General features: G+C 43.8%; 1 protein-coding gene across 4 annotated transcripts in view; it reads right to left on the reverse strand.

Annotated features, from left to right (window-relative positions):
* CRTC3 (CREB regulated transcription coactivator 3) overlaps positions 1–12,245 on the reverse strand; it is a 134,848-nt gene that overhangs the window by 39,450 nt on the left and 83,153 nt on the right. For all 4 annotated transcript variants that reach the window (XM_040414081.1, XM_040414080.1, XM_040414079.1 and 1 more), the window contains one exon: positions 1,493–1,605. In XM_040414081.1, coding sequence (XP_040270015.1) covers positions 1,493–1,605 — 113 coding nt within the window. The remainder of the gene's footprint in view (positions 1–1,492; positions 1,606–12,245) is intronic.

The following is a 12,245-nucleotide window of genomic DNA, read 5'->3' on the forward strand; positions in this document are numbered from 1 at the left end:
TCCTCAGCAGATGAGTTGAAATCCGCTGGTAAAACCCACAGCAGAAACTGAGGATGAGATTCCTTAAAATCATATCCACTGTGCTGATTCCGTACAACGCTGTGGATTTGCCGCATTCAAACCCACAGTGTTTACGCTATGTGAGCCTATGGATAAAAAGCAAGCTTAAAGAGGACCTTTCACTTGTAAAAACAATGTGAACTAAGTATGCTGCCATATAGAGCGGCGCCCGGGGATCTCACTGCACTTACTATTATCCCCGGGCGCCGCTCCGTTCTCCCGTTATAGGCTCCGGTACCTTTGCTCCTTAAGTTATAGTAGGCGGTGTCTTCCCTTGTCCTGTGGGCGTCTCCTTCTCCTAGGCTGCAGCGCTGGCCAATCGCATTGCAGAACTCAAAGCCTGGGAGAAAAAAAACTCCCAGGCTGTGAGCTGTGCGCTGCGATTGGCCAGCGCTGCAGCCTAGGAGGGGGAGACGCCCACAGGACAAGGGAAGACACCGCCTACTATAACTTAAGGAGCAAAGGTACCGGAGCCTATAACGGGAGAACGGAGCGGCGCCCGGGGATAATAGTAAGTGCAGTGAGATCCCCGGGCGCCGCTCTATATGGCAGCATACTTAGTTCACATTGTTTTTACAAGTGAAAGGTCCTCTTTAAAAGGGGTTTGTCCAGTTTTCCATTAGTGATGACATATTCTCAAGACAGGTCATCAACTATCAGCATCCCACCGATCAGCTGTTTGAAGGGGTCACAGGAGTGCTGCATCCTCCTCGATGTTTACCGGCAAGTGAATGGGACGGGGCAGTGTAGGTCATCAATGTCAGAAAACTGGAAAACTGCTTTAATGCCTCATTCCCACAGTCAGTGTTCGGTCAGTGATTTCCATCTGTGATTTCGAGCCAAAACCAGGTGCGGCTCTAAACACAGAACAGGAGCAGATCTTTCCCTTATGTCTGTGGAGGCTCCACTCCTGGTTTTGGCTGACAATCACTGATGGACATCACTGACCAAAACACTGACGTGTGAATGAGGTTTAACAAACAACCTAAATACGTGAATTTTTTCCAGGTATTTTCCTGGAAACAGCTGATCAGTGGGGGTCTGACACCCAGCTCAATCTGATATTAATGACCTACCCTGAGGACAAGCCATCAACATCTAAGTACCGGAAAACCCCTTTAGCAGTATGTCTGATGTCCTGTTTTTGAAGCAAGGATATATTCTCTGAAATTAAAAGCTTTAAACCAGTTGTATTACAGACATAGCGGACAAGGTGATGAGCTGGTGGTGGAGGATTTGCCACTCTTACCCCGTAATCAGCTGTTCGGCCCTCCATTCTGGCACATAGTGGAGCATCCAGAGCAGACGACGCCCTCTATGATGTCCAGATTGCCGATGTAACCTCTTTAAAGTTTTTTCTGATTATTAATATCGGTCTGCATTTTATTATATTCGGGTACTTCACAAACATATGACACGGAGGTTATCTTACTGTTGCGCTGAGGATGTCTGGGGGCGCGTGCTGCAGGTTGGTTTCCACATACAAACGGATCTTGAGTTTTGGTACTCGAGGCACTCGTGTGAAGTGCAGAGTCAGAGTTCGTTCTGAGAACAAAATTAGAATAGAATAATGAACAATGCAGTAAAATGAAGCATCTGGATTTAAATTGGATCAGGACCGACAAGTAACAGAGGACAACGACCAACGAAACATAAACCACGCGATAGACATGAGGCGCACATCTGAAGACACGTCCACAGAATCAATGACTGTAGTCATCACCACTCCATATACGTATCTCACTGCCCACAATCCGCACACAGGTCCACTGGTTTTAATATGTTGAGGGTCCATTTACACAACCGTATTTCTGGGTCCGCATCCGTTCCGCAATTTTACGGAACAAGTGCGGACCCATTCATTTCAACCGGGCCGCAAAGGGTGTGGACAGTGCACCATGTGCTGTCCGCATCCATAGTTCTGTTCCGCGGCCCCGCAAGAAAAATAGAGCATGTCCTATTCTTGTTCTATCAGAGGGCTGGCAAAATGCGGAACGCACACGACCGGTAGTGAAAAACACTTACGATCGTGTGAATAGATCCTTATTCACACATCAGTGATCCGTCCACAGGCAGTGGGACCTTGCGGTGTGAAAACGAATGGCATCTGTGTTCTTCCGGTGGTTTTCACTGGCCATTTTTAGGGGATGCTCTGGAAACTCCTATATTTAAGTCTAGCATTGTATGTGGAATATGGATGACTGACGGAGGGCAAAAAAACGGACACACGGACCAAATAACTTCACAAACACCTTCATGGATGAAACACCGACAGTCTTGCCACGGACACGTGAATGAGGAGAAGGTTGATTTCTCAGGCCTAAATATGTTTTTCTCAATTAAACATCCTACTAACAAAATATTAGTCACCAAAAGACAGGTGATGCTCTCCTATCACCCAGAGATAAGTCAAGGGAATGATGCAAGCGCTGTGCGGTTCCCAAATGCAGTCATACATTTATAGAGGCAGGAAAACGAGAGAAAATGTAAAAAAAGACATCTACTGTCCATATCCTTGGACATACTTATGGAATCCAGAGGGAGTCCGTCAGTTCTTATGCTGCTGATTGAGAGGACTATACAAGCAAATTCATTCATTTTAAATCTGAAGCTAAAGATGACTAAAGGATATGATCACACAGGGCAGGTGTGCTGCGGAATTTCCATACGGATTTTGTGGGAAAAAGCGGGTGACATTTTACTAAATCGTATGCACATACTGCAGAATGAATCTGTGCGGAAACCGACCTGGGCTGCAGATGTTAAATCATGGAAATCTTCACCGTTTGCAACGTACAGGGTGAAATCCGCAGTAAAATGTATATTATGCAGACGTTGCCGCAGATTAGGGGAACAATCTGCAGCAGGTTTTCTTTGCTCACTGTAAGTGCCATGTGGTGACACCCCGAGGTTACCTGCACGTTGCGGATTACACGTTTATTTTTTTTTTCCCCACGCGGATTCTGGTGCAGAAAAACTGCGGCGTAATATAATTTCACAAACCTCATGCACACTTTGCGTTTCCGTCCGTGTGGAAATTTAAATCCGCAGCATGTTATTCTTTGTGCAATTTTTTGGAGTGGATTTCACCCTTTTCAATGCAAGGGCAAGATCTGCGCCAAAAATGCATCAAATCAGCCCCCAAAAAAAACCGCAAGTAACACGAGGTCTTTCATGCGCATTTGGTGCAGAAATGCACAGGAATTAATGTGCATCATTTCTGCAAGACCGCAGTGTGCAGGTAGCCCATAGGAGAGCTTGGTAGTCGTGACAAACTATGGCAGCCCACTGCTTCTTCTGGGAGGAAACTGTTGGCCATGACCAGGGCAAACACTGATTACATGTGGTTACACAGATGGAATCTCAACTGCTACACACAGTAATGAGGATTATGGGCTGATAAAAAAATATATATATATATAAAATCACCACTGAAATTAACTATTTAGACACTGAAATCATTTAACTGCGCCATACTATTATGTTGCTACCTAGTTAATGCAAAATGACGTAACAGTATGGAATAGTGATGGCCCAAGTTCAGGAATAGTCCCCACGCCATTACTTGTAAGCGCCAGCTATATTATACAGCTGGCATCCTGCTCACAGTGCTGCGATCGGAGATAACCCTTCTCCCGGCAGTTTAACCTCTCAGATGCTACAGTCAATAGCAACTGCAGCATTTAAATGGTTGACTGAGGGAGGTGGCTTCCTCTTACCTAGTCAGACCCTCCACAAAATAGTCGCACAGTCCCAATGGTGGTGATGGCAACCAGAGGACTAACAATGGCCCGAGGTTGCCATGTGCAGAAGCCAATTAGACATTAACAGGCAAACTGCCGGTGTAATAGTGACAGTTAAAAAGTGTAAGTTCAGGTCCCGTAATGGAAAAATTTGACAAAACATGCTTTTGAAAAGTAAATAAAAATTACAGGGAAAAAAATGAAATATACTACATATAGCACATCTATAAAATGATTGCGCTAATTATTTTGCATGATGACTGCCATAAAAAAAGCCCAGTGCTAGAATTGCAATATTTGGTCACCTTAACTGCGCAAAAATCACATTAAATAGGCATCAAAAAGTCACATCTACCCCATAATGGTAACAGTAAAAACTACAGTTGGTTAAAAAAAAAAAACAAAACGTAACCAGCTGTCTTAGGGCTTATGCACACGACCGTATGTCACAGATCCGCCAAAAAATACAGATGACATATCCATGTGACATCCATATTGCATCTGTTTTTTTGGCAGATCCATTGCAACAATGCCTATCCTTGTGTGAAAAACAGACAAGTATAGGACATGTTCTATCTTTTTTTCTTTGCGGAACGGCCATGTGGAAATGGAATGCACACCGAGTCATATTAAGTTTTTTATTTACGGAACCATTGAAGTGAATGGTTCCACATACAGACTGCAAAGAAAAAAAAAACGGACACAGAAACAAAATACGTTTGTGTGCATGAGCCCTAAAAGAGGTTGTGCAACCTGTTTATATTGATGACCCATCTTTAGGATAAAATCAATAAAATCATCAATATCTGATTGGCAGGGGTTAGGGAGCGAGTACTTGTAAGTAAGGCCTCCTGCACACAAACGTGTGCGCCCCGTGGCCGTGCTGCAATGGGGCAGCCATTCATGGGTCCGCGATCTGGCCGTTCCGCAAAAAGAAAGGATATGTTCTATCTTTTTGCGAAACGGAAGTACAGGATGAAACCCCACGGAAGCACTCCGTAGTGCTTCCGTAGGGTTCCGTTCCGTGCTTCCGCACCATTCCGCATCTGCGGACCCATTGAAGTGAAAGGGTCCGCACCTGTGATGCGGAATACACACGAAACGGTGCCCGTGTATTGCGTATCCGCAAAACGGCAACGGGACACCTACGGTCGTGTGGAGGAGGCCTAAGGCTACTTTCACACTAGTGTTTTTTGCGGATCCGTCATGGCTCTGCAAAAACGCTTCTGTTACAATAATACAACCGCATGCACCCGTCATGAACGGATCCAGTTGTATTATGTCTTCTCTAGCCATGACGGATCCGTCTTGAACACCATTGAAAGCTAATGGGGGACGGATCAGTTTTCTATTCTGTCAAAGAAAACTGATCCGTCCCCATTGACTTGCATTGTGTGTCAGAACGGATCTGTTTGGCTCAGTTTCGCTAGGCGGACAGCAAAACGCTGCAGGCAGCTTTTTGGTGTCCGCCTCCAGAGCGGAATGGTGACTGATCGGAGGCAAACTGATGCATTCTGAGCGGATCCTTTTCCATTCAGAATGTATTAGGGCAAAACTGATCCGTTTTGGACCGCTTGTGAGAGCCCTGAACGGATCTCACAAACATAAAGCTAAAACACTAGCGTGAAAGTAGCCTTAACCATGTCACCGCTGCAAGGGAGACTTGTACTGTAATGAGGAGGAAGCAGCACTTGCATGGAGCTCCGACTCCTCTTCAAACAACTGAATGACGGGGGTACTCGGTGTCGGACTCCTTGAGGATAGGACATCAATATGTATGGCCTGCACAACCCCTTTAATTGAAAATCAAAATGTTCTGGGTCTTCAAATATGGCAATACAAAAAGATTATTTTAAAATAAATAAAAAATTATTTGATAATGCAAAAGTAGGAAAACAATAGAAAAACTGGTGTTATTTAACTGGCTCAGTGAACCCCATTAAAAAATTTATATAAAAACAAACACTGACAGAATTGCTATTTTTTGGCCACCTTGCCTTCCCAAAAATGTAATAAAAGTGATCAAAAAGCAATATGAGCCCCAAAATGGTACCAATAACCATTACAGCTCGTACCACAAGCACCAAGCTCCCACACAAGTCAAGTATAGCTCTAAATAAATTAGATAAGCAAAATCTATGTTCCAAGAGTCAAACAGCGCGCCTTCCATTCTAAACCCTGCTGTGTGCCCTCGGGAGAACTTGTGTAAATTGGGAGAAATTGCACAAAAATGTAAAAGGTGCTTTTTCTCCTGTTAACCCTCGTGAAAGTGAAAAATATTGAGCTAAAACAACGTATTATTGGAAAAATTTAATTTTTAACATTCACTGACCAATTCTAATAAATTTAAACACCTGTGGGGTCAGACTGCTCACTATACTCCTAGATGACTTCCTTGAGCAATGTAGTTTCCAAAAGGGTTGCTTTTAGGAGTTTCTTATCTTTTGGCACCTAAAGGCTTCTGCAAACCTTGAGGTGCATGAAAAACAAACTAAGGCCTCCTGCACATGACCGTGTTTCTCCCCCCCCCCCCCCCCCCGTTTACTGGCCGTTTTTTGCGTTCCGTATACGGAACCATTCATTTCAATGGTTCCGCAAAAAACACTGAATGTACTCCGTATTCATTCCGTTTCCGTATTTCCGTTTTGTTTAAAGATAGAACATGTCCCATTATTGCCCGCAAATCACGTTCCGTGGCTCCATTCAAGTCAATGGGTCCGCAAAAAAACGGAACACATACGGAAATGCATCCGTATGCCTTCCGTTTCCGTTCTTTTCGGAACCATCTATTGAAAATGGTATGCCCAGCCCAATTTTATCTATGTAATTACTGTATACTGTATATATGCCATACAGAAAAACGGAACAGAAACAGAAACACAACAGAAACAAAAAAACGGAACAACGGATCTGTGAAAAACGGACCGCAAAACACTGAAAAAGCCATACGGTCGTGTGCAGGAGGCCTAAGAAAACGGAGGCCCCAAAACCCACAGGGTGCACCATTATTTCTAAGGGCTCGTATTTTGCATCTGCATTCGATCTACATTTTTTTGCAGATAGCACAAATTATTCGGGGTGCCGTTTACTTCCATATGTCTGTTCCACAAATTATAGAACTTCTTCTATTCTTGTAAGTATAGAGACCAAGAACAGGCATTTCTAGTGAAGGGAGTGAGAAAAATGCACACAGAAGGTATCGCATTTTGTGGATCCAGGTATGAAGCCTCAGGCCGGTATACGAGTCAAGTAGTAGACTAGTACTACAAACACACATGGGATATTTCTTTAAAAAATGCTCAATTAGGGTAATAAATAATGCCCTTTATTACTCTGTTAACACCTGTGCTCCAAAAATTGATTAAAAAAAGATAATCTGCAAAAAAAGTTCAATTTTTAAATTTCACTTGCTTTTTGTGCTCATTTCTGTGAAATACCTAAAGGGTTAAAAACCCCAGAAATGCCATTTTGAGGGTGCAGTTTTTAAAATGAGGTGATTTATGGGTAAGGGGTGGGTTTCTAATATACAGGATCCTCAAAGACACTTTAATTCTGATTTGGTCCCAAAACATAGGTTTTGGAAATTTTCTTGCGGAAAAAAAAAAAAAAAGAAAAGCTGCACATCGCTGGATGCCCATTGACTATAAACGCTTGGATAATTAAAATCTTCCAAAGATATTACCAATATAAAGTGACATACAAGATTTGAAAAATGGGGCTGCATCCTTAAAGGGGTTGTATCATCTCAGACAATGGGGGCACATTGCTAGGATATGGGACCCACACCTATATCGGGAATGGAGCCCCCGCAAGGTGGTGGCTGGAGGACTCTGGTCCGGCCACCACCAAGCGCACTCCCCATAGAAGTGAATGGGAGCGCACCGCACATGACCGGCCACCGCACCCCTTCACTTGTATGGGCCCGATGGAAATAGCAGAGCCAGAGCTCAGCTATTTTCGGCGGCCTCATAGAAAATGCATGGAGGGCAGCTGCGCATGCGCAGTGCGCTCTCCACCACTTTCGGGGCTCAGTTCTTGATATAGGTAGCGGTTGGACCCGCACCTATCAGACAATGGGGGCACATCCTAGTGATATGCCCCCATTGTCTGTGATGAGACAACTGCTTTAAGGCCAAAATTGTCTGCATCCATAAGGGGTGAATACCGTGTAACCTCACTGATAGGTGGTCTTCTGCGGAAGGAGGGGAGGGCTTCTCAAAGAAGATGGGAAGTATGCATAATATATGGTAGAACTGAAAATCTGTCTGGATAAGGGAATAGTCTTCTCACAGAGGTGGTCTTTTGGAGGGGGTTCACTTGGGTTGTGGTTTGACAATATACCACTAATATTGGAAGAAGTAGAAAAAGGGTTGCTTCAGGTAGAAGAGACATAGTTAATTATTAGCTATGTTAGCCAACGCCATCACAACCTGTAAATAAATGAAACTGGTTTGTCTTCCTGTGTAGGGATTATCCTAAACCCTAAATCTTTCTGGCCTCATTCACGCCTATCGTACCCATTACCAGCTTTGCGGCTAATGTCATTCTATGGGTCTTTCACTGTAAACACTGGAGATAAGGTAATGCGTAGCCCACACGCTTATTAATGCAGAAGTCGTGCAGATATTTTTCAATGCATGTATAAAGCCAGCAAATAAACGGCTTCATGTAGAATGTGGATAAAAGGCAAAATAACAATTTTCTTCTTTGCCCAATCTTAAAATGAATACATAATTAAACTGGCTTTTCATCCACGTGTGTTCAAATCTAGAAAAATATTAATGCTACAAATATCAAGCACAATCACTTATTACATAATAATGGTGGATTTTTGCCAAGTTCTGAACCTGCTTTCAGACACCATCAAGAGACCCTTTAGAGGAGGAATCCGCAACCTCCGGCACTCCAGCCGTACTGAAACTACAACTCCTAGAATCCTCCTTTCACTTCTGTGAGTGCTACAAGAATAGCTGAGTAAGTGTGCATGCTGAGAGTTGTAGTTTCACAACAGCTGGAGTGCCAAAGGTTGCTGATCCCTGTTTTAGAGCATATGAACCCATTCAGAAGCCAAAGTACAGAGCAGCTAAGTGTGAATGTCTCCTACTATGCTGGACCCAGCCTGCCCTTATATTACATGGAAGGTTATCTGTCAGTATGATCAACCCGAGTAAATCTGGCACACTGCCTGTTAGGGTTGATCATGCTGAGTTAGGTGATCCCCATGTATTTAAAATACATGGGGATCACCCCTGTTTTAGAGAAATCTGCATTTTATTGCATTTATTAATGATGTGCTCAAGCACAGATGGGTGGACCTAGCCCCTCGGGGCCCTGCTTGACCACCGCTTGGCCCTGTCACTCAAGGGCAGGGGATAAGGTGGTGGTGAACTGGTGCTCCAAGGAACTAGGCTTGTCCCTTGGTGCTTCAAACACCTCTACGATTTCTCTACAATGGGGCCACTAATTCCAAATACAAAGGGATTTTTTAACTCAGCATATCAATCCTAAAAGGCAGTACGTCTGGTTTAATATGGTTCATCATTCTGACTGATGCTCTTTAAATTTACTATATTGTGGTCACTGTACGGGAAATACATGGGTTACAAAAGATCTGGCTGGGGCTGGGGTGGGAGATATTCGTTTCAAAAGCCAAATCCACAATGTTCTGCTGATAGCCGGGACAGTTTGTTTCCAAAAAGGTATCGTCATCATGAGACTACTACTTTAAAGGGGTTGTCCGCTTTTGTTATATTGATGACCTATCCTCAGGACACTATTGCCAATCATTATAAAAAAATGTTGCCTGACTTTGGTGCGACATAAATGTCACGCAACACATGCCGGAATGTAGTTGTACCCTTTTAGTTGCGTGACACGTCACCATGTAGCCCTAGCCTTACATCTGCTCGCGGCTTCAATGTCGACAGGGGCAGACTGTGAACTTAAATTGGCCTTAGAATTTTTTTTTTTATTAAAATAGCCTCGAGTTGTAGGCGGGTCCTGATTGACAGAAGGCAGGGCCAAAACAAGTAGGTGGGGCTAGAAATTCCATATTGCGGCACAAAATAACGCCACATCAGAGCCAAATATCTAAGCGTAACACAATAAACTGGCCCAGAAGCAACAAAACCCGAAGTGCAGCACAAAATACCTCCTCATAAGCTGCCCCTCCGTGGTGGCTAGCAACAGCTGCCATGTTCTGTCCTCCACTGCAGTTGCCTCAGAATGGCAATACAGCCTGGTACATAACCACTCAAAGCCCCCAGAGTTAATTTACTCTGGGAGTGACAGATCATTACCTACCTCGTTGGTGGCCATTAGGAGGGCTCAGACAGCCCCCCTGGGCATCAGCCCTCCAGCAAATCTCCCTGCAGTCTATGGCCAAACCGCCCCTGAATGTGAATGATGAGTAGGTTAACAGTAAAAAGAATGCAGTGCTTGTACGAGCACTGCATTCTCTTCAAACAGCTGATTGGCGGGGGTGTCGGCAGTCAGGCCTCCGCCGATCTGATATTGATGCCCTATCCTCAATACAGCAAAAGTGGACAACCCTTTATTGAACAGATATAATATCCCTTCCATTTGTAATCAGTACACGACAGTGTATGTTCAAATAGTATTGTTGTGCTGCACTCTATGTCCAGTGTTGGTGAGGTGCGAAGTGGAGTGGATATATACCCAAGTCCAATTGTTAATGAAATACCACTGCACACTCAAAATTAGATGCAAGTAAAATATTTTTTATTTTCAATATCCTCCAAAATAAATTGGCAACAAGATGCCTTAATGTATATGTGACAAATGCGTCTGACGTTTCGGTCAATTCCAAGACCTTGGTCACAGAGTCACTAATGGGAGAAAAAGAGAACAAAATATATAAGTTTCCTTAATGGTCGAAAATTGCTGATTTCATAAAGGATTATAAAGAATGGTAAAATTAATGGTGAACAAATGGAGAGGTACAGGTCGGGTATTTATGGGGCCAATGTGGGTGAAATACACAATATAGAAATCTGCATAATTCGAGCTGCAGACTGCACTGATAGTTAGTGCTCAAGCACACGACACGCGGACCGCAATTTGCACGGGCACCGACCGTGGAGCTGCCGCATGTGGATGGCGGACCCATTCACTTGAGCAAAAAAGTAGTGCATGCACTACTGAGGCACAGACAGAAAACCCACAGAAGCATCCATAGTGCTTCAGAGGGCTTTAGATCTGTGCCTCCGTTCCACACCGCACGCATTTGTCACATATACATTATGGCATCTTGTTGCCAATTTATTTTGGAGGATATGGAAAAGAAAAAATATTTTACTTGCATCTAATTTTGAGTGTGCAGTGGTATTTCATTAATAATTCTATTAAATAGACAGCTATAGCATTGAATTTTTTTTTACCATTTATGTTTAAAGGGAACCTGTCATGTGGATATTTGATTATAATCTAACTAATTATATACAATCATTAACTACTAAAAAGTACCTTAGATGTATTCACTTACTGGTGTGACAGATGGTTACCTCATAATATACACACAAAGATGCCGCATGCTAATGAGCTGATTTGAGTCCAGCGTGATGTCATTGAGTCCAGCGTTTATTTAATTAACAGCTATAGCCACTCCCCTGCCCACCTGCTGCTAATTCATATGGAAACAAACTGTCAATCAGCAGCAGGTAGGCGGGGAGAGTCAGGAGCTCATGAATATTCAGGACTCATCATTATCAGCTGGAGCTTTTCAATACAAGATGTTGGCAGATTGACTGGGTCAATTAAAGAAAGTGACCCAGCATTGTGCTAAGAGAATCGGTCACTTATTTATGTTGCCCTTAGGCTACTTTCACACTTGCGTTAGGAGCGGATCCGTCTGGTGTCTGCACAGACGGCTGCACAGACGGATCCGCTCCTATAATGCAAACGCTTGCATCCGTTCAGAACGGATCCGTTTGCATAACCATGAACAAAAAAAAAAAAAAAAAATTTTTTTTTTCATTTTTTTTTTTTTCATGATAATGCAAACGGATCCGTTCAGACTTTACATTGAAAGTCAATGGGGGACGGATCCGTTTGAAAATTGAGCCATACTGTGTCATCTTCAAACGGATCCGTCCCCATTGACTTCCATTATAAGTCTGGACGGATCCGCTCTCCTCCGCACGGCCAGGCGGACACCCGAACGCTGCAAGCAGCGTTCAGGTGTCCGCTCACTGAGCGGAGTGGAGGCTGAGCGCTGGCAGGCGGATGCATTCTCAGTGGATCCGCCTCCATTGAGAATGCATCAGGGCTGGCCGGCTGCGTTCGGGACCGCTCGTGAGCTCCTTCAAACGGAGCTCACGAGCGGACACCTGAACGCAGGTGTGAAAGTAGCCTTAGTTAGGACACCATAAAACCGGTCACAGGTTCCCTTAAATTGATTACTTTTGAGAAATAAAAATCGAA

Source organism: Bufo bufo, chromosome 1 (assembly GCF_905171765.1).
Source record: "Bufo bufo chromosome 1, aBufBuf1.1, whole genome shotgun sequence".
NCBI lineage: Eukaryota > Metazoa > Chordata > Amphibia > Anura > Bufonidae > Bufo > Bufo bufo.